We start from the raw sequence: 22,791 nt of genomic DNA, 5'->3' as shown, positions 1-22,791 counted from the left end.
TGTCTAAGAGCCAAGTTGTTGTCTGTGTGGGACATTGAAGAAAAGCCAGGAGGCTAAAAGGTTCACTCCAAGACTGTGAGTACAGGGGTGAGCCATAACAATTGTTTTGTTTGCTGGTAGTCCACAAGGGGCCCAGCCTAGTCAGGGACTGCTTCAAGGTATGAAGGTAGTGCCCAATGGGCTAGGTTTTTATTTTATTATTTGTTTTGAATGATAAAATGGTCACCCCTGTGTCTGTGGACAATACTGTGTTTGTGTAAAGTTGGAAAATAAACCTCTGTTTTCCATGAAGAAGCTGTGTGTCCCTGTCTTTCTGCTCCTTTCTCCTATGCTGCCTGCTCGCCATTGACTAATCCCCCCTAAAAGTTACGTGTTCAAGCCGCCAGCTTGTCACATATGGTGTTTCGGATGCGGGCAAAATAAGGAGCAATTAAAAAGACATACACCTGTTTAAAGGGCTGATGAGCCTAAGAGACTTTACCTTTAAGCCAGTGATGAATATGGCAAATTGTGCTGCTAATCCCTATTCTTCAGCTGTTCAGCAGGAGGCTGTGAGGGCTAGAGATGTCGCGAACTGTTCGCCGGCGAACTTGTTCGCGCGAACATCGGGTGTTCGCGCTCGCCGGAAGTTCGCGAACGTCGCGCGACGTTCGCCATTTTGGGTTCGCCATTGTTGGCGCTTTTTTTGCCCTCTCACCCCAGACCAGCAGGTACATGGCAGCCAATCAGGAAGCTCTCCCCTGGACCACTCCCCTTCCCTATAAAAACCGAAGCCCTGCAGCGTTTTTTCACTCTGCCTGTGTGTGCTGAAGAGATAGTGTAGGGAGAGAGCTGCTGCCTGTTAGTGATTTCAGGGACAGTTGAAAGTTTGCTGGCTAGTAATCGTTTTGATACTGCTCTGTTATTGGAGGGACAGAAGTCTGCAGGGGTTTGAGGGACATTTAAGCTTAGGTAGCTTTGCTGGCTAGTAATCTACCTTCTACTGCAGTGCTCTGTATGTAGCTGCAGTGGGCAGCTGTCCTGCTTCTGATCTCATCTGTTGACTGCTGCAATAACAGTAGTCCTTGTAAGGACTGCTTTTATTTATTTTTTTGTTGTTTTACTACTACTACTACTACTACTACTATAAGAGCCCAGTGCTATTAGTCTAGCAGTGTTGGGGAGTGGGACTGGTGTGCTAATCTGCTGCTCCTAGTAGTTCAGCAGCACCAACTTTAATTTTTTTTTTTAATATTCATTTTTTTTTATTTTACTTTTTTTTATTTTACTACCGCTGTAGTAGTGTATAAGTTGACCTTTTAGGCATTATTTGCCCTGTAGGCATTATTTGCACACTGTTTTCTTCAACCCGCCATCGAGCTGTGTGACCTTGTTCACATTCTGTCTAAATATCCATAATATTACCGTCTCCAGAAAAAACACCGGAGTCACTTTTTTCAAGCAGCCATAATATATTTTACGTAATCCGTATCCACCGCTGTAGTAGTGTATACGTTGGCCTTGTAGGCATTATTTGCACACTGTTTTCTTCAACCCGCCATCGAGCTGTGTGACCTTGTTCACATTCTGTCTAAATATCCATAATATTACCGTCTCCAGAAAAAACACCGGAGTCACTTTTTCAAGCAGCCATAATATATTTTACGTAATCCGTATCCACCGCTGTAGTAGTGTATACGTTGGCCTTGTAGGCATTATTTGCACACTGTTTTCTTCAACCCGCCATCGAGCTGTGTGACCTTGTTCCCATTCTGTCTAAATATCCATAATATTACCGTCTCCAGAAAAAACACCGGAGTCACTTTTTTCAAGCAGCATTCATATATTTTACGTAATCCGTATCCACCGCTGTAGTAGTGTATACGTTGGCCTTGTAGGCATTATTTGCACACTGTTTTCTTCAACCCGCCATCGAGCTGTGTGACCTTGTTCACATTCTGTCTAAATATCCATAATATTACCGTCTCCAGAAAAAACACCAGAGTCACTTTTTTCAAGCAGCCATAATATATTTTACGTAATCCGTATCCACCGCTGTAGTAGTGTATACGTTGGCCTTGTAGGCATTATTTGCACACTGTTTTCTTCAACCCGCCATCGAGCTGTGTGACCTTGTTCCCATTCTGTCTAAATATCCATAATATTACCGTCTCCAGAAAAAACACCGGAGTCACTTTTTTCAAGCAGCATTCATATATTTTACGTAATCCGTATCCACCGCTGTAGTAGTGTATACGTTGGCCTTGTAGGCATTATTTGCACACTGTTTTCTTCAACCCGCCATCGAGCTGTGTGACCTTGTTCACATTCTGTCTAAATATCCATAATATTACCGTCTCCAGAAAAAACACCGGAGTCACTTTTTTCAAGCAGCATTCATATATTTTACGTAATCCGTATCCACCGCTGTAGTAGTGTATACGTTGGCCTTGTAGGCATTATTTGCACACTGTTTTCTTCAACCCGCCATCGAGCTGTGTGACCTTGTTCACATTCTGTCTAAATATCCATAATATTACCGTCTCCAGAAAAAACACCGGAGTCACTTTTTTCAAGCAGCATTCATATATTTTACGTAATCCGTATCCACCGCTGTAGTAGTGTATACGTTGGCCTTGTAGGCATTATTTGCACACTGTTTTCTTCAACCCGCCATCGAGCTGTGTGACCTTGTTCACATTCTGTCTAAATATCCATAATATTACCGTCTCCAGAAAAAACACCGGAGTCACTTTTTCAAGCAGCATTCATATATTTTACGTAATCCGTATCCACCGCTGTAGTAGTGTATACGTTGGCCTTGTAGGCATTATTTGCACACTGTTTTCTTCAACCCGCCATCGAGCTGTGTGACCTTGTTCACATTCTGTCTAAATATCCATAATATTACCGTCTCCAGAAAAACACCGGAGTCACTTTTTTCAAGCAGCATTCATATATTTTACGTAATCCGTATCCACCGCTGTAGTAGTGTATACGTTGGCCTTGTAGGCATTATTTGCACACTGTTTTCTTCAACCCGCCATCGAGCTGTGTGACCTTGTTCACATTCTGTCTAAATATCCATAATATTACCGTCTCCAGAAAAAACACCGGAGTCACTTTTTTCAAGCAGCCATAATATATTTTACGTAATCCGTATCCACCGCTGTAGTAGTGTATACGTTGACCTTGTAGGCATTATTTGCACACTGTTTTCTTCAACCCGCCATCGAGCTGTGTGACCTTGTTCACATTTTGTCTAAATATTGATAATATTATCGTCTCTAGAAAAACCACTTGAGTTACTTTTTTTCAAGCAGCATTCATATATTTTACGTAATCCGTATCCACCGCTGTAGTAGTGTATACGTTGACCTTGTAGGCATTATTTGCACACTGTTTTCTTCAACCCGCCATCGAGCTGTGTGAGCTTGTTCACATTTTGTCTAAATATTGATAATATTATCGTCTCTAGAAAAACCACTTGAGTTACTTTTTTTCAAGCAGCATTCATATATTTTACGTAATCCGTATCCACCGCTGTAGTAGTGTATACGTTGACCTTGTAGGCATTATTTGCACAGTGTTTTCTTCAACCCGCCATCGAGCTGTGTGAGCTTGTTCACATTTTGTCTAAATATTGATAATATTATCGTCTCTAGAAAAACCACTTGAGTTACTTTTTTTCAAGCAGCATTCATATATTTTACGTAATCCGTATCCACCGCTGTAGTAGTGTATACGTTGACCTTGTAGGCATTATTTGCACACTGTTTTCTTCAACCCGCCATCGAGCTGTGTGACCTTGTTCACATTCTGTCTAAATATCCATAATATTACCGTCTCCAGAAAAAACACCGGAGTCACTTTTTTCAAGCAGCCATAATATATTTTACGTAATCCGTATCCACCGCTGTAGTAGTGTATACGTTGACCTTGTAGGCATTATTTGCACACTGTTTTCTTCAACCCGCCATCGAGCTGTGTGACCTTGTTCACATTTTGTCTAAATATTGATAATATTATCGTCTCTAGAAAAACCACTTGAGTTACTTTTTTTCAAGCAGCATTCATATATTTTACGTAATCCGTATCCACCGCTGTAGTAGTGTATACGTTGACCTTGTAGGCATTATTTGCACACTGTTTTCTTCAACCCGCCATCGAGCTGTGTGAGCTTGTTCACATTTTGTCTAAATATTGATAATATTATCGTCTCTAGAAAAACCACTTGAGTTACTTTTTTTCAAGCAGCATTCATATATTTTACGTAATCCGTATCCACCGCTGTAGTAGTGTATACGTTGACCTTGTAGGCATTATTTGCACAGTGTTTTCTTCAACCCGCCATCGAGCTGTGTGAGCTTGTTCACATTTTGTCTAAATATTGATAATATTATCGTCTCTAGAAAAACCACTTGAGTTACTTTTTTTCAAGCAGCATTCATATATTTTACGTAATCCGTATCCACCGCTGTAGTAGTGTATACGTTGACTTTGTAGGCATTATTTGCACAGTGTTTTCTTCAACCCGCCATCTAGCTGTGTGTATTATCGTTTCCAGAAAAACCAACTGAGTTTTTGTTGTTGTTGTTGTTTTTTTAAAAATAATGCCAGGCAAAGGCAGGCCGCCACGCAGAGGCCGTGCTAGGGGCCGTGCTGCTATGCAATCCTGTGGCCCTAGCAAATTGCCCAGTTTTAAAAAGCCAATGACCCTGAACTCCCAAAATGCTGAAGAGGTAGTTGACTGGCTTACACAGCACACCCCATCCTCTACCGTTTCTAACTTTACCACAACATCCTCCTCATCCTCCACTGCTATGGCCACCCCACGTAACACTTCCTCCACCACCGGTGCCCCTTCTTCACTGGGGTCAGAGGAGTTATTTTCCCATGAGTTTCTTGAACTGAGTAATGCGCAACCATTATTGCCAGAAGAAGATGAAGGAGATGAGGACCTTACACCAGATTTAATTCTGGCAGAGAACACGATAGAGATGGACCCCGCTGCTGCTTCCTTCTGTGATGTGTCAGAAGAAATTGATGCATCTGAGGAGAATGATGATGAGGAGATTGATGTTTTGTGGGTGCCTAGTAGAAGAGAGCAAGAGGAGGGTAGTTCAGATGGAGAGACGGAGAGTCAGAGAGGCAGTAGGAGAATAAGACTTAGAAGAAGCAGGGAGGACAGCCCGCAGGGATCAGTAGGGCAACAACATGTATCGGCACCTGTGTTCAGCCGGCCAACGCACCCGCCATTGCCGCCAATACCGCCAACTCCGCCAACTTCTACTGTTACCGCCAGATCGCACACTTCCAAAAAGTCAGCAGTGTGGGATTTTTTTAATGTGTGTGCCTCTGACAAAAGCATTGTAATTTGCAATGAGTGCAGTCAGAAACTGAGCCTTGGTAAGCCCAACAGCCACATAGGTACAACTTCTATGCGAAGGCACATGAGCGGCAAGCACAAAGCACTTTGGGAGCAACACCTCAAAGGCAACAGGCAAACTAAAAGCCACACTCCTTCTGGTCCAGCATCTTACTGCTCTACCTCTGCTCTCCTTGACCCGTCTGAACCACCCTCCACTCCGCCTTCCACCTTGACCACCTGTTCCCATTCCCAGTCATCTGCCACCAGCCAAGTTTCTGTGAAGGCCATGTTTGAGCGTAAGAAGCCAATGTCTGACTGTCACCCCCTTGCCCGGCGTCTGACAGCTGGCTTGTCTGCACTCTTAGCCCGCCAGCTTTTACCATACCAGCTGGTGGACTCTGAGGCCTTCCGCAAATTTGTAGCAATTGGGACACCGCAGTGGAAGGTACCCAGCCGCAATTTTTTTTCTAAAAAGGGAATACCACACCTGTACCAACATGTGCAGAGCCAAGTTACCGCATCTCTGTCACTTAGTGTTGGGCCAAAGGTCCATATGACTACTGACGCATGGTCCTCCAAGCATGGTCAGGGCAGGTATGTCACCTACACTGCCCACTGGGTGAACTTGGTAATGGCTGGGAAGCAGGGAATGGGTAGCTCAACAACAACAGTGGAGTTGGTGTCACCGCCACGGATTGCACGCGGTTCTGCCACCACCTCTACTCCTCCATCGCTCTCTACCTCGTCTTCTTCTTCTTCTTACTCTGCTGCTGGGTCCTCCTTCTCCTCCTCCACACCTGTGCACCCCCAGCTCCCCCTAGGCTATTCGACGTGCCAGGTACGCCGTTGTCACGCTGTCTTGGGGATGACGTGCCTGGAAAGCAAAAACCATACCGGATCTGTACTCCTGTCATCTCTGCAGTCACAGGCCGATCGGTGGCTGACCCCACACCAACTGCAGATCGGAAAAGTGGTGTGTGACAATGGAAGCAATCTGTTGGCAGCGTTGAGACTAGGCAATTTAACACATGTGCCCTGCATGGCACATGTGTTAAATTTAATAGTCCAACGTTTTGTCTCCAAGTACCCAGGATTCCAGGACGTTCTCACCCAGTCCAGAAAGGTGTCGGCCCATTTCAGACGTTCCTACACAGCCATGGCACGCCTTGCTGACATTCAGCAGCGCTACAACATGCCAGTCAGGCGTTTGATTTCTGACAGCCAGACTCGCTGGAATTCAACGCTCCTTATGTTGGAACGTCTGCTGCAACAACAAAGGGCCGTCAACGAGTACCTTTTTGAATTGGGTGGTAGGACTGGATCTGCACAGCTGGGGATTTTTTTCCCCCGTTACTGGGTGCTTATGCGCGATGCCTGCAGGCTCATGCGACCTTTTGAAGAGGTGACAAATATGGTCAGTCGCACCGAAGGCACCATCAGCGACCTAATACCCTTCGCTTTATTCCTGGAGCGTGCCGTGCGACGAGTGACAGATGAGGCTGTAGACCAGCGTGACGAGGAGCTGGAAGCGCACGATTTCTGGTCGGAATCACCAGAACGAACCCAGGCACATGCTGCAACGCAGGGAGAGGTGCCAGAAGTGGAGTCAGAGGAGGAAGGTGGCTTTGTGGAGGAGGAGGAGGAGGACCAACAGGAGCAGGCTTCCCAGGGGGCTAGTGGTGACCTTTTGGGGACCCCTGGTCTTGTACGTGGCTGGGGGGAGGAGACCGTGGATGATGCAGTCCTTGATAATGAGGAAGCGGAGATGGATAGCTCTGCATCCAACCTTGTGAGAATGGGGTCTTTCATGCTGTCATGCCTGTTGAAGGACCCCCGTATCAAGAGGCTTAAGGAGAAGGACCTGTACTGGGGTCGCAACGCTACTAGACCCTCGGTACAAGCATAAAGTGTCAGAAATGTTACCAACATACCACAAGTCCGAAAAGATGCGGCATTTACAAACCAGCCTGCAAAACATGTTGTACAATGCTTTTAAGGGTGATGTCACTTCAGGAACTCATCAACATTCCAGGGGCAGAGGTGCCAGTAATCCTGCCACGAGCACACCTGCAAGGACAAAGCCCTTTGGCCAGTCTGTAACGTCAGACATGCAAATGTTTTTCTGTCCAAGGCAGCGCCACAACCCTTCTGGATCCACCCTCAAAGAACGCCTCGACCGGCAGGTAGCGGACTACCTGGCATTAACTGCAGATATCGACACTCTGAGGAGCGATGAACCCCTGGACTACTGGGTGCGCAGGCTTGATCTGTGGCCAGAGCTGTCACAATTTGCCATGAACCTCTTGTCTTGCCCAGCCTCAAGTGTGCTCTCAGAAAGGACCTTCAGTGCAGCAGGAGGGATTGTAACTGAGAAGAGAACTCGCCTAGGTCACAAAAGTGTCGATTACCTGACCTTTATTAAAATGAATGAGGGGTGGATCTCGGAGGGTTACTGCACGCCGGAAGACTTGTTCTGACTTCTATGCAGCTGTCCTTCTCTTCAAGCCTCATGACTCCACACACAGCTGTCCTTTAGCGTCCTCCTCCTCCCTCCGCCACCGTTACAAACTAGGGTGCAAACCCTACTGGTTTAATTTTTTCTGGCCTCTGTGCTTCAGTGGCTGCGACCAAAAAAATGCCTATTTTCTGCATTTATATGACATAATTTTTCTGGCCTCTGTGCTTCAGTGGCTGCAACCAAAAAAATTTATATTTTCAGCATTTATATGGCATAATTTTTCTGTCAACTGTGCTTCAGTGGCTGCGACCAAAAAAATGCATATTTTCTGCATTTATATGGCATAATTTTTCTGGCCTCTGTGCTTCAGTGGCTGCAACCAAAAAAATTACTATTTTCAGCATTTATATGGCATAATTTTTCTGGCAACTGTGCTTCAGTGGCTGCGACCAAAAAAATGCATATTTTCTGCATTTATATGGCATAATTTTTCTGGCCTCTGTGCTTCAGTGGCTGCAACCAAAAAAATTTATATTTTCAGCATTTATATGGCATAATTTTTCTGTCAACTGTGCTTCAGTGGCTGCGACCAAAAAAATGCATATTTTCTGCATTTATATGGCATAATTTTTCTGGCCTCTGTGCTTCAGTGGCTGCAACCAAAAAAATTACTATTTTCAGCATTTATATGGCATAATTTTTCTGGCAACTGTGCTTCAGTGGCTGCGACCAAAAAAATGCATATTTTCTGCATTTATATGGCATAATTTTTCTGGCCTCTGTGCTTCAGTGGCTGCAACCAAAAAAATTTATATTTTCAGCATTTATATGGCATAATTTTTCTGTCAACTGTGCTTCAGTGGCTGCGACCAAAAAAATGCATATTTTCTGCATTTATATGGCATAATTTTTCTGGCCTCTGTGCTTCAGTGGCTGCAACCAAAAAAATTTATATTTTCAGCATTTATATGGCATAATTTTTCTGGCAACTGTGCTTCAGTGGCTGCGACCAAAAAAATGACTATTTTCAGCATTTATATGGCATATTTTTTCTGGCCTCTGTGCTTCAGTGGCTGTGGCCAAAAAAACTGGGCAAACAATGCCTACAAGGTCAACGACGTTGACCTTGTAGGCATTGTTTGCCCAGTTTTTTTGGCCACAGCCACTGAAGCACAGAGGCCAGAAAAAATATGCCATATAAATGCTGAAAATAGTCATTTTTTGCCATACGTTGACTCAACGTATATGGCAAAAAATGACTATTTTCAGCATTTATGTGGCATATTTTTTCTGGCAACTGTGCTTCAGTGGCTGCAACCAAAAAAACTGGGCAAACAATGTCTACAAGGTCAACGTATGGCGAAAAATTACTATTTTCAGCATTTATATGGCATATTTTTTCTGGCAACTGTGCTTCAGTGGCTGCGTCCAAAAAAACTGGGCAAACAATGTCTACAAGGTCAACGTATGGCGAAAAATGACTATTTTCAGCATTTATATGGCATATTTTTTCTGGCAACTGTGCTTCAGTGGCTGCGTCCAAAAAAACTGGGCAAACAATGCCTACAAGGTCAACGTATGGCAGTTGTTTAAAGAGAACAGTAGATTACTAGCCAGCAAAGCTACCTAAGCTAAAATGTCCCTCAAATCCCTGCAGACTTCTGTCCCTCCAATACAGAGCAGTATCAAGCAGATTACTAGCCAGCAAACTTACTATCATCTGTCCCTGAAATCACTAACAGCTCTCCCCCTACACTATCTCTTCCAAGCACACACAGGCAGATTTTTCAGATACATTTTTGCCCTTGATCCCCCTCTGGCATGCCACTGTCCAGGTCGTTGCACCCTTTAAACAACTTTAAAATCATTTTTCTGGCCAGAAATGTCTTTTCTAGATGTTAAAGTTCGCCTTCCCATTGAAGTCTATGGGGTTCGCGAACCGTTCGCGAACCGCTCGCATTTTTGCGCAAGTTCGCGAATATGTTCGCGAACTTTTTTTCCGACGTTCGCTACATCCCTAGTGAGGGCTGTGTTAAAGAAACAGGAACAGCAAGGTGGCGACTGGTGGATGCAGTTCCACAACGATTGGGAGAGAGTCCGCACATCGAGTGTGGTAAAGGCACCGGAAGTGAGAGAAACTTTGCGGATGGTAAAGGAGACCGCTGCGGCTGGATGCAAGCCAGGTGAGCGTTCCAAAGTGCTGCAGGATCTGAGAGAGTGGCAGCAAAAGTTCAGTGTTACGGTTCCGCAACAGCTGCAAATGTGGGCGGAAGTAAGGCCAGCAGCTGAGTCTGTAGCTGGTGGTGGTGAGTTGCCAGGAGCAAAGGAGGCTCCTACAAAGTCTTCAGTGAAAGAGACTAATGTTTTCTGTGTACCACAGAGAGAGCTGTACAGACAGGATGTCTTGGTGTTACAGCAGTGTAAAGTGAGACAGATGAAGAGGGATGACCTAAGCCACATGGAGGAGCCATGCTGGAGATGCCACAGAGTTAGTGAGTGTGTCCCGACCTGTCCAGTGTTAAAGCGGCTAGAAGTGAGAGAGACTTCACAAGTGCCAGGAGAGTCTACTGCGTCTGGATTCAAAGTCCAGTCTGGCATATTTGGCGAGAATTCATCCCCAGCGGTTCCACACCGGAGGCCCTGCTACAGGAATGGTGAGACTATTCTTAAAGGGGTGGTGGAAAGGGAACAGCAGGCTGGTGGGTTGAAAGACTGCGACTCTTTATTTACAGGCAAGGTCCGGAGAGACATTGTTCAGGGAACAGACTTTTCCTTAGTTCGGGACTCATTAAATAACAATGAAGTATTGCATGTGGGGCAGTTATACCAGTTGGGTAATGTTTATCCTATGCAAAATGTGATGTTTAATTTTGCTGAAAAATGTTCAGAGGTGAATTCTGAAAGTGTGACTGTGGGGAGTGAATTAACACCCATAGAGAAAAGTGTAGGGGTGACCCCTAAATGTAATGTTCCCCTAGAGCCTGTGAAGGAGGTTGTTTACAGTGGGAAACATGTGGAAGCAGAAAGTGAGTGTGTGCAACACAATATGAGTGAAAATTGTGTTGGTAATTCAGATGGAGGGTATCTTAAAGGTGAAGTAAACCTTAAGCCCTGCCCCATGTATAACGTGCAAGAGTGGGTGTGCAAGTTTGAGGCTGTGTGCAAAACAGAGTGTACATATTGTTTTGGCCCAGGTCACATAACGGATAATTGCCCCTTTAAAAAGTGTGACGATGCAAGGGTGAAACTAAAGGAGGCATTTGACCTATACTTTAAAAGTAAAGACTTGCGTGAGAAAAGTGATTCAGGTGGGGATTCCCAGACCACCTACAGTGAACCCTTAGAGACAGAGGGTTGTGTTAAACTCGGTGAGTGTATGTTGAGTGGCAACCAAACTGAGTGTGTTGTTGAAAAAGATAACATGGTAACCAATGGTGGTAAGCCACATGGTGTGAATGTAGAGGAAAGTAAAATTGATGTTAAACTTCCTCTTAAGGCTCCAGATTGTGAGATTCTGGATACCCCAGATCCTGTGTGTGACCCCACTCCAGTTCTACAGGCCGTAGAAGGAGTATTGCAGACAGAAAGTGTCTGTCAGTGGATGAGTCCAGTATGAATACTCATAATGCTGCCAAATGTGAGTTGCTTGCTACCACTGAGCATATAACTGATTGTGTGTCAGTGTGTGTGACACAAATCTGTGACCAAGAAAGACACCCTACAGTGGGTAAATGTAAAAGGCAGAGTGTGCATGATTGTGATGCCAAAGCATGTGTGTCTGACTGGGTTGATACAAGTCCAGCCAAAGTATCTTCCCCAGTTAATAAAAAGCAGGAGTTGTGTGTGACCACTCCCATAGCCATACATGTGTTGAATCCCTGTGATAGAGGTAATAAGGTTGCCTTAAAGGGTTCATCCAAGAGCGTTATACCTTCCATTGGTGGGGGTATTCTAAGGAAAACTAAGCCTCTCTGTGCAGGTTCAGGCTTAGTGGCAGAAAGTGTAACTGCATGTGGTGAAAGTGACTCCCATGGTTCAGGCATGATAACCTGGGGGAGTAAATTGAAAAACAAAGGCAAACGCATGGTGATGCCTGAGCGAGGGTCAAGTATACAAAGCAGCCTATGTGTGTACACGGTGATTGAAACACATGGGATGAATATGTTACAGGCTACAAAGTGCCCAAGTATACACCCTGGTGGTCAGGGTGGTGAAAGGCAGCTCCCTAGCCCTTTATCCACACAAAGAGTGGGGAGTATAGAGCGAGAAATCCTTTTAAGAGAAAAAGAATTTCTATTAGGGTTTCAATGTGCTCACCCCTACGGGTTGAAGCAGAGAGGGGGGATATGTGGTAGAGTGACTAGGAAAAGGTGGAAAAAGGTCACTCTAGCCTTTAATTTCTCCCCAGGGACTGAGATAGGCTCCAGGAAGGGAGTTATGAAACAGAGAATCGGCGCTCTGTTTAAAGACTTTAGTAGCCAGGGACTCCATTCCGCAGATCCAGTTCAGGGATTGGAGTTCACCTTTCACAGGAAAGCTGTCCTGTGGAAAGGCTATTTAAACTTAATTAGAATGGGAGAGTGGGTCTCTCAACAGGGCACAGCAGGTAGGAGACCTGGCTGTGTTAGGAACTCCCAGAGGAGCTGGGAGTGCCGCCTGATCCTGCCAGAAGCAGAGGGAGCCCGTGGCTGTGTCTAAGAGCCAAGTTGTTGTCTGTGTGGGATATTGAAGAAAAGCCAGGAGGCTAAAAGGTTCACTCCAAGACTGTGAGTACAGGGGTGAGCCATAACAATTGTTTTGTTTGCTGGTAGTCCACAAGGGGCCCAGCCTAGTCAGGGACTGCTTCAAGGTATGAAGGTAGTGCCCAATGGGCTAGGTTTTTATTTTATTATTTGTTTTGAATGATAAAATGGTCACCCCTGTGTCTGTGGACAATACTGTGTTTGTGTAAAGTTGGAAAATAAACCTCTGTTTTCCATGAAGAAGCTGTGTGTCCCTGTCTTGTGACTTTTTGTCACAAAACAAGGAAGTAAAAAATGTTTTTCCCTTCCCATCCCTAATTTGCATATGCAAATGCACTGAATCCTTCGTGAAAACATATGCAAATTAGGATTCGGTTCGGTATTCGGCCGAATCTTTCACGAAGGATTCGGTGCATCCCTAGTAGTGACACAGCTTACATGCGTCTGTGTCAGTATGGGAAAGAAAATGCAGCATGTGGCATCTTGATAAAACACTCAAAACTGCACATCAAATGCATAAAATAATACCCCTGTGTATGAGCCCTAGGAGTGAATTTTCTCTAATTAGACAATCTGATAAGTCATACTTTTGGTTTGCTATATATTATAGTGTAGCGCTATAGTAAATTGTGTGTTATTTACACCACTATTGAGCTCCACTCCCACTAAATGCGCTCCAGATGAGACCTGTTATCTTAGGGAGTGAACCCTCGCAACAGTGTGGAGGCAGGGTGTAGTGCAACTGTAACTGGATTCGGGGTATAATAATTGGGCGCCAGTGGTTCTTATAACTTAAACATGAACTGATTTATTAAACATACACAATCCTCAGTGGAGTATACAATAGAGCATGACAGGATTTAGCATCACATTGAATAGGCAATACTCACTGCACCATTTGGTCAGTATTAGTCCCCACAGGCAAGAGGACATGCTCAGCAGCAATAAAGGTACACTCAGCTTTCAGCCTTTTCCCTAAGTGGAACCTGCGGGGAATCTATCTACCCTGTTCCTATACACTTAGTCCCTACTTCTGGGCTATTAGTACCCGGGATCTTAATCCCTCTGACTCTCCTTGTCAGAGCCTTGAGCTGCTCAGCTAAATAACCTGTCTATCTGTCACTGCTAGAGTGACCTATACTGGTGAGTAGCCTATTCTTACTAGACCTGACCTATCTAGGTTCCACAGGGCTCTACCTGCCTGTTCAGGTCAGAGCCAGCACAAAATGGACACTGAAAGCATGGCTTCAGAGCCTTTTATATCCTAGCACAGTGCCATCTGCTGGTCACTGTTAGAAGTAGCAGAGGGCATAGCTTAGAGCAGAACTAGCAAACAGTACCCCTCCCAACTGTATTTTAGGACCCAAATAGGTGTCCATAACATTGAGGGACTGCCTGCACATAATACTAGGGGTGGCTATTTTACACATCCCTACAATAGTATAGCCCAAACACATAGAGATCTGTTGTCTGTGGTAAATCTATCCTGTCACTGGTGACAAGTCTGCCAAAAATGCTTCCACTTGCCTAAAATACATTATGCAGCAATCCAAATGAATCCCAGTAACATTGCCTTCTTTTCCTGATATTAAACTGGATCACCACTATGATTTTTTGGCAAGGAGAAAGCATTTTCATGAGATTTCTTGCCCATCGTAAACATTAACTACAGGTATGGGATGCCTAATCCAGAAACCCATTATCCAGAAAGATCTGAATCACAGAAAGACTGTCTCCCACAGACTCCATTCTACCCACATTTTTAAAAAATGATTTCCTTTTTCTCTGTAGTAATAAAACAATAGCTTGTACTTGGGTTTATTTAATGTTTACTTCATTTTCTAGTCGATTTAAGGTATAAAGATCCAAATTCTGGATCCGCTATCTGAAAAACCCCAGGTCCTGAGCACTCTGGATAAAAGGTCCCATACCTGTAACATATCAAATCTCCATGAGTGCCAGTACTCTGGGAGTTCTGCTTTTGGCTGATATGTAATATGTAATAGTACCCTACTTTTCAAAACCATAAAAATATCCCTGTAGCTGGTATTGTGTGTCGTTTGTGTATAAATCAGATTAAACAGCAATTTTATTAAAAGGAAAAATATATCACAGGCTATGGGGACTGATTTCTTACAGAAAACGGGTCCGTTTAAGTACTATCAGCATTGTATGCATATAAGTGGTATTCTCTGGTACAAGCAAAAGTAGTTCCCCTTGGACAAACATTGATGCACACGGGACATTATCTGTCTATTAAATCTGATAAACACACAAAATTCACTATTGTCCAACAGGCAGTTCTTCTGCTATTGCCTTTTAATACTATTACTTTATATCCTCATATTTGCACAATTATCAGAAATCCCTTTCTGTATGTGAAAAATACCACTGCAAAGTCCTTTCCAATTCTCTAATGAAACAAATATTTATATATATGTAGGGGCCCCTGTGGGTTAATCTGCCCTGCAGCTTTAAGGCCCCCACCTTTTTCTTAGAGTGATCTGCCCAGGAGAGAATGACACTCCCCTGCTACACTGCTATATAGTGTGTGTAGGGAGTGGCCACTTCCTCTTTGGCCTGTGGATGGTGATCCAGCTGGGTGTGCTCAGGGGAGCCTGGGCACAGCTAGGCCGAGAAAGGCCCATGTGCTTTGGAGAAGAAGTCGGGGACCAGGAAACCCAGTGAATGAGGAATAGTTATGTAGGGACCTATAGGATCTATTAGGCTCCTATAGAGTTAATCCCCTACCTTTGCTTAAGTTCTCTTTTCCCTTGTTATTGGGCCTAGCCCTTCTAACTGGTAAAGTGTAACATCCACACCTATTGGACAAAGAGTGTAATGACACTCCCCTGCCACACTGCTATATAGTGCTGTGTAGGGAGTGGCCTCTTCCTCTTTGGCTCCTGGTGTCTGTGCTGCTAGGTGTTTCCCATTGAGCCTGGGATCACCAAGGCCCCAGTAAGCCATTTACCCCAAAGGGACCTGTACCTTTGGTGCTGAAGTCGGGAACCAGGCAATCCCGTGAATGAGGATTAGCTATCATTAGGGCAGATTTGTAATAGTCTCTCTAGGAGAGAGAGATAGCCAGATTAAGGTAGCATGAGCAGTTCTGTGCTCCAACAAGGAGAATAGCAGGGAGTAGCCTCCCAAAGGCTTTTAAGGTGCCTTTAGTGTAAGGAACTCAGTGATAGGGAATTCAGTTTAGCAGAGCACTGCCTGACCCCTACTTGATCGATCCTGTTTCACTTTGGTCGCTGGTCTTTGGGAGTGAGATATTCTTCCTACTGTTTAACTTGAGGAGTGACATCTGTACATGCTGCATCATCATCAATGCTATCCTTTCTCCTCTGTGATGTGCTAACTCCTACTGCAACTCCTGCGTGAGTAAACCTGTGGTCAATTGCTTTTGCATATCTGTTGAGCTAAATAAACCATCTCACTTGTTTTCACTATCTAAGAACCCCCTGGCGTCCATTATTCTATCTTTCACACTAATTAGCCTGTGGGTTGTAGTTTTACACCATCTTAAAGGGGAAGCTTCCATTTAGCGAAGGCTCCGCCCTGAGTGTAGTTTCACAGTGTAACCCATGCTCATACACTAGCTGGACACCCTTAACCCCTAATTGGCGGGATAGGCCAAAAAAGCGTTACATTTTGGCGCCCAACGTGGGGCCCGACCCCAATCCAGGCTATATTTGTGTTCTTACAATTTTTGTGAAATTGTGCACTGTATCTTTAAATTTTGCTGACAGGCTGCCGGACCCATTAGGCAAAGGGCAGTCCTGCACGCACTTGCTATTTTTGGTGTGCGCATAGTAAGGCCGTGGGTTGGGCTTGGTGGTTCTTCCCGTGTCCCATTATTCGCCTGCGCCACTAGTGTTTTCGCCAGGCGCATATTCGCTGGCGTTTTTGTTTTTGTGCGCTGTGAATTTTCGCTGGCGCCATTGGTGTCATCGCGAGATTTCGCAGGCGCCATTTTGTCCCTGCGCATACCCTTTGGCGCGCTTGGACTAGGCGGTTCCCTGACGTCACGTCACCGCCGCCATTTTGTGGAGGATTTCCTAGAGGACGGACGCATCTCTGTGAGCTCCAAACTCTGCACAGGCCTACACCCTTAGCGGCTGCTAAAGGAACTTGCCTTTTGCCTCCACTACAAAGCGATAACTGCTAAAGGCATACCGCTTCTTGCTGTGGATCTCTGGAATCAAAATCATCCATTTTCTCCAGGGTCCCAGCATATCATATTTGTCCTGCGGCTGCAGGTACACGCTGTTCACGAAACTCTCCAGCCCCTCACGTGTCCTAAACAAGGATGGCGGATCAAGGCTGGGATGGATGGCCTGACCCAGAGGCCCGAGAAGGACATATCACCTTTTCATTCCGCCCAAGCGTACCAGCCCCTTCACCTAACAGGTATGTCTGGAGGGGCACTTTTGGTGAAGATTTCCTCAGCCCTGGCTGTAATATTATGGTGCCATATTGCGGGGAGTGTGGGGCAGAATGTGGTGCTGCATTTAAGAGACTGACTCCCTCATGCAAGATGTGTGGGCGAAGCTGCTGGATGGGGCCCTTCATGAAAATGGAGGAATCCTCAGGGCCCATTATACTGGCTCCACCATTTCCTGCTGTATTGCCCGCTTCACCATTTTCTACTATACAGCCTATGGGGGCTACCATTACTTCCAAATCACCATCTTCTTCTCCTATCTCGGCCGAGCCTAAAGGGGAGGAATTGAAGGAAGTTACAGATTCCATGGGGGGTCTGAGTGTGGAACTTTCTACCAAGAAGACCTCTACAAAGGGAAGGGGTCGCGGACGCGCCCCTCCCAAAGTGTTTGGAGAAAAACCACCTACCATGCTGACTGGTGTGGTTACCTCCGCCTCCTGCTCCTCTGAAGGGAACAGCTTTGAGTCCTTGCATTCTTCTCCTGACCCAGATTGGGGAGAAATGGATTTTGGACCGCTGCCTTCATCTTCTGCGTCCTCTAAAGAGGAATTGGTCACTTTCTTCGACAAACCCATGCCGCCTGCAGGGGACCCTGCTACTGATATTTCCTTTTGGGTTTCTCCTGGCCGTGCTGATCCCCAAAAGCAGCGTACGGTGTCGAGAATCCAGAGGATAATAAATATTCGGGTGTTTGATCAATGGGGCTACTACATGCCATATGCCCCTGAGTTCGTTTATGACGAAGTGGAGAAACACCTTGACGAATGGGTTTATGGAGAGTTAATCCGAAGGGAGAAGATTGGATCAGGAGGGCTGTTTCAGAAAAATGCTTCCAAGGGGGAGCGTGACTTTTCCTTTTTGAGCAATGTGGTCCATGAATGGTGGTATGGCCGCACTGTGCTGAAGCATTTTGTGAAAAGTTGTGGAAAATTCCAAGAAGATAAGCAGTTTAGCTTAATGGAGAGAGTTTCCAATGGGGGTCGTGTGGAGAAGCCCCACCCCAATTATTACCTGTCCTACAAGGATACCGTGGCAAAGTCCTGCCTTGGAAGGGAGCACCACCAGCCATCCCCTAGGGGGGTGTGAGGTTTCCTTCCTATACATATGGTTTCCTGCAGGTTGTTACAGGTCAAGGGACTCCTGTTTGAGAGCCTGATTTGTCTGCTGTTCGTCTAGATTGATGCCCGATTATTGGGGCCTTCTTCAAAGAAGTCGTCTGGATTGATGCCCTGTTTGGGCCTTCTTCATTTGTTTGTTCACCATTTTCAGTTGCTGGACTTATGGACATTGTCCAGGACCACTTGTAAATAGTTGGGTTCATGAGAAAGGACTGCTGAGCCCCCACCAAAACTCTTCTACCTCTAACTACTCGCTGAGTAGCACCTTTATTCTTGCCTTACTACTCCCCAAGTGGCTCTCAGTAACTTTGTACACTTGGGTAGGGGGGGTGTGATATGGAATAAAGCTTTTGGTTATGGTGGGGTCATGTAACTCAACTGCACTGAAAATGAGTGTTCATGTGTGAAAAGAAATGTATGCTAATTTTTCTTTTCAGCCAAGCCTGGGCCTGGACCTCCTGATACTCTATGGATGGTTCAAGTGTCGTAAGTTAAGTGCCTGAGTGTCCTTATGGGTTCTCATGAAAATGTAATAAAGTTATGCAACTGATGTTATTTGCACTGAAACTTACTCAATACAGTATTGCATTTTTGCTCTTTACTGTTCTTTTCTCCACAGTACCCATTGTTACCAGGTATTCCTCAGGAGGGGATACCAGAAGAGTGATGTTCAATGGTATTGTTGGTTTGCACTTATATATTCACTTTGTTACTATTGTGTCTATATCATTTCACCATTGTCGGGACGAAATGGATTTTTCCCCCGGGTGTATGTAGGGACCTATAGGATCTATTAGGCTCCTATAGAGTTAATCCCCTACCTTTGCTTAAGTTCTCTTTTCCCTTGTTATTGGGCCTAGCCCTTCTAACTGGTAAAGTGTAACATCCACACCTATTGGACAAAGAGTGTAATGACACTCCCCTGCCACACTGCTATATAGTGCTGTGTAGGGAGTGGCCTCTTCCTCTTTGGCTCCTGGTGTCTGTGCTGCTAGGTGTTTCCCATTGAGCCTGGGATCACCAAGGCCCCAGTAAGCCATTTACCCCAAAGGGACCTGTACCTTTGGTGCTGAAGTCGGGAACCAGGCAATCCCGTGAATGAGGATTAGCTATCATTAGGGCAGATTTGTAATAGTCTCTCTAGGAGAGAGAGATAGCCAGATTAAGGTAGCATGAGCAGTTCTGTGCTCCAACAAGGAGAATAGCAGGGAGTAGCCTCCCAAAGGCTTTTAAGGTGCCTTTAGTGTAAGGAACTCAGTGATAGGGAATTCAGTTTAGCAGAGCACTGCCTGACCCCTACTTGATCGATCCTGTTTCACTTTGGTCGCTGGTCTTTGGGAGTGAGATATTCTTCCTACTGTTTAACTTGAGGAGTGACATCTGTACATGCTGCATCATCATCAATGCTATCCTTTCTCCTCTGTGATGTGCTAACTCCTACTGCAACTCCTGCGTGAGTAAACCTGTGGTCAATTGCTTTTGCATATCTGTTGAGCTAAATAAACCATCTCACTTGTTTTCACTATCTAAGAACCCCCTGGCGTCCATTATTCTATCTTTCACACTAATTAGCCTGTGGGTTGTAGTTTTACACCATCTTAAAGGGGAAGCTTCCATTTAGCGAAGGCTCCGCCCTGAGTGTAGTTTCACAGTGTAACCCATGCTCATACACTAGCTGGACACCCTTAACCCCTAATTGGCGGGATAGGCCAAAAAAGCGTTACAGTTACACTAGGGCAGACTTGTCATAGTCTCTCTAGGAGAGAAAGGCAGAGAGGTGAGAGAGAAAGAGCAGCTGAAGCTCCAACGAGGATTTGCAGTAAGGGAGTAGCTTCCCAGAGGCTTTATGTGTTGCCTCCAGTCAGGGACCTCAGTGAAGAGGGACTGTAGGGTAGAAGCTGCTTTCCTGACAACTTCCAGTAGGAATGAATGTGTAATACTGTAAATGCCTAATGGAGATCTTTCCTCTGTGAGAAATGCCTAATGCCTGCAGCTCTGTGTGAGAAATGTGCTATTGCCTCAGCTCCTGTGTGAGTACTAAACCTGTGGTCACTTGCCTTGTGCATAGTTAAATAAACCGTTTCTCTTTTACTGCAAGAACCTCCTGGCGCCCATCTTTTGTTGTATGCACAGTAGCCTGGGGGGGGATATAGTTGCACTACACCATAGAGGGAACACTTCCACATGGCGAAGGCCCTGACCCTGTTGTGTGAGTCGCAGTGTAACCCATGCTTCTACTGCTAGCTGGACAGTTTAACTATTTGTGTGCTATGCAGCCCAAATAGGTGTTACATTTGGCTGCCCAACGTGGGGCTCGATTCCCTAAAACCAGGCTGTGCATTGTTTTGTTCGCATTGTATGAATTTCCTTCGAAGTATTTGGCCGTGGGTTCAGGCTTGGAAGTTCGCCCCGAAATTCACGAAGGCCTGCGGATGTCAGTTGGAATGGATGGGAGGAAGATGGATGTCTCTGCTGGGACCACTCCCTGTTCATTTGTGCCCCCTGATGTGAGAGAAGGACCTGGAGGATGGATTCTTCTGATGTTTGCTACAGCTCTTCTATGGACTCCTACAGAGTGAGATGCCTAGAGTGCTGCTTGCTTGTTGATTTGTGGCTTGAAGGACTGTGGACTAAGTGGGTTCTAACAAAAGACTATTGATCTCCACCACAACTCTTCTGCCTTCACCTACTCACTGAGTAGTGTTTCTGCACCCAAGGATTGGCCTGTGTGGACCCTTGGGAGGGGGAGAAGTATTTTTGCTGATGTGTAATAAAGTTGACCAACTGCAACTCTTATTATGCAATTGAAAATGTTTGATACAGTATTGTGCATGCTGTGTTTCCTTTACAGTGACCATTGTTACCAGGTATGCCTGAGGAGAGGATACCAGAAGTGGATGTGATGGTACTGTAAGTTGATATATGTTGGGGATGTTTGAACCATTGTCGGGACGAAATGGTTTTTTCCCCCGGGTGTATGTAGGGGCCCCTGTGGGTTAATCTGCCCTGCAGCTTTAAGGCCCCCACCTTTTTCTTAGAGTGATCTGCCCAGGAGAGAATGACACTCCCCTGCTACACTGCTATATAGTGTGTGTAGGGAGTGGCCACTTCCTCTTTGGCCTGTGGATGGTGATCCAGCTGGGTGTGCTCAGGGGAGCCTGGGCACAGCTAGGCCGAGAAAGGCCCATGTGCTTTGGAGAAGAAGTCGGGGACCAGGAAACCCAGTGAATGAGGAATAGTTACACTAGGGCAGACTTGTCATAGTCTCTCTAGGAGAGAAAGGCAGAGAGGTGAGAGAGAAAGAGCAGCTGAAGCTCCAACGAGGATTTGCAGTAAGGGAGTAGCTTCCCAGAGGCTTTATGTGTTGCCTCCAGTCAGGGACCTCAGTGAAGAGGGACTGTAGGGTAGAAGCTGCTTTCCTGACAACTTCCAGTAGGAATGAATGTGTAATACTGTAAATGCCTAATGGAGATCTTTCCTCTGTGAGAAATGCCTAATGCCTGCAGCTCTGTGTGAGAAATGTGCTATTGCCTCAGCTCCTGTGTGAGTACTAAACCTGTGGTCACTTGCCTTGTGCATAGTTAAATAAACCGTTTCTCTTTTACTGCAAGAACCTCCTGGCGCCCATCTTTTGTTGTATGCACAGTAGCCTGGGGGGGGATATAGTTGCACTACACCATAGAGGGAACACTTCCACATGGCGAAGGCCCTGACCCTGTTGTGTGAGTCGCAGTGTAACCCATGCTTCTACTGCTAGCTGGACAGTTTAACTATTTGTGTGCTATGCAGCCCAAATAGGTGTTACATATATATATATTTTCCTTCATTGACACAGGTACACAGGAGTTGAAGGTTAATAATAAATCCCAGGTCTGGTGTAATGATTATAAAGTAATTAAAAGAAATCCTCTTACTTCAGCAAATACTGCTAAAATGTAATGTATGTGACACAGGCAGAGTTGTGTTTGAAAAGTTAAAGTGCAGAGTCATTTGAGTATAGAATACAGACACAATAAGAACACTCTGCCAAGGTGATGTGCTTGTATTGCTCATTTATTGGTACATTTATATCATATGAAAGACACACTCCATAACCAAGATGAAGACACCCTCTCAACACTTATTCCCCTCTAGAAAATGGAGTCTGTCCACTTACAACTTACCCCCCAAACAGTGAGAAATGTCAGCTGAGCCCTGCCTGAATGTGACTGAGCTCTCTCTCCACATGAGACTAATCACCAGCCCTCCCCAAGTACAAACATTACATTTTCTCCTCACAAACCCCATTATAACAGTCACCCCCCACACACACACAGAGTTCTCCCTCCTCACATGTCCCCACAAGTGACAGACCTTCCACCCAGCACTGACTTTACCTTTCCTCACACACAGACACTCCATGAACCCCTCCTCCCTCCATGTGGATCAGTCACAGATCACTTGTCCCTTCACACAGCAGCTCCTCCTCCCTCCTTCAACCCCACACAAGCCTGGGCACCTGCATACTTAATTCTCTTCCCCCTGTGAATATGACACCCTATCCTCCCAACACACACACACAACTAAACATTCACCTCCTTCAAGTCAGCCCCTTCACATAAGAAACTTCTCTGTGCAGATATACTGCCACACAAAGTCTCACCAAAAGACTTCTCCTCTCCTCACACACTGGC

General features: G+C 45.4%; 1 protein-coding gene across 1 annotated transcript; it reads left to right on the top strand.

Annotated features, from left to right (window-relative positions):
* Positions 1-344: 344 nt before the first annotated feature.
* LOC121395063 lies at positions 345-12,205 on the top strand. The gene is made up of 2 exons (XM_041567586.1): positions 345-556; positions 9,834-12,205. The coding sequence occupies exons 1-2, from the start codon at positions 462-464 to the stop codon at positions 11,422-11,424; spliced, it is 1,686 nt and encodes a 561-aa protein (XP_041423520.1). The 5' UTR covers positions 345-461; the 3' UTR covers positions 11,425-12,205.
* The last annotated feature ends 10,586 nt before the right edge of the window (positions 12,206-22,791 follow it).

Source organism: Xenopus laevis, chromosome 6S (genome assembly GCF_017654675.1).
Source record: "Xenopus laevis strain J_2021 chromosome 6S, Xenopus_laevis_v10.1, whole genome shotgun sequence".
In the NCBI taxonomy this organism is placed as follows: Eukaryota; Metazoa; Chordata; class Amphibia; order Anura; family Pipidae; genus Xenopus; species Xenopus laevis.
This window is presented reverse-complemented; position numbering and strand designations above follow the sequence as displayed.

What these genes read in the sequence shown, in the direction of transcription:
- LOC121395063 (XM_041567586.1), top strand. Translation starts at nt 462, where the DNA reads ATGAGCCTAAGAGACTTTACCTTTAAGCCAGTGATGAATATGGCAAAT. An exon ending in GTTCAGCAGGAGGCTGTGAG is followed by an intron (nt 557 to 9,833) that starts GGCTAGAGATGT and finishes ATCCCTAGTGAG; the next exon opens with GGCTGTGTTAAAGAAACAGG.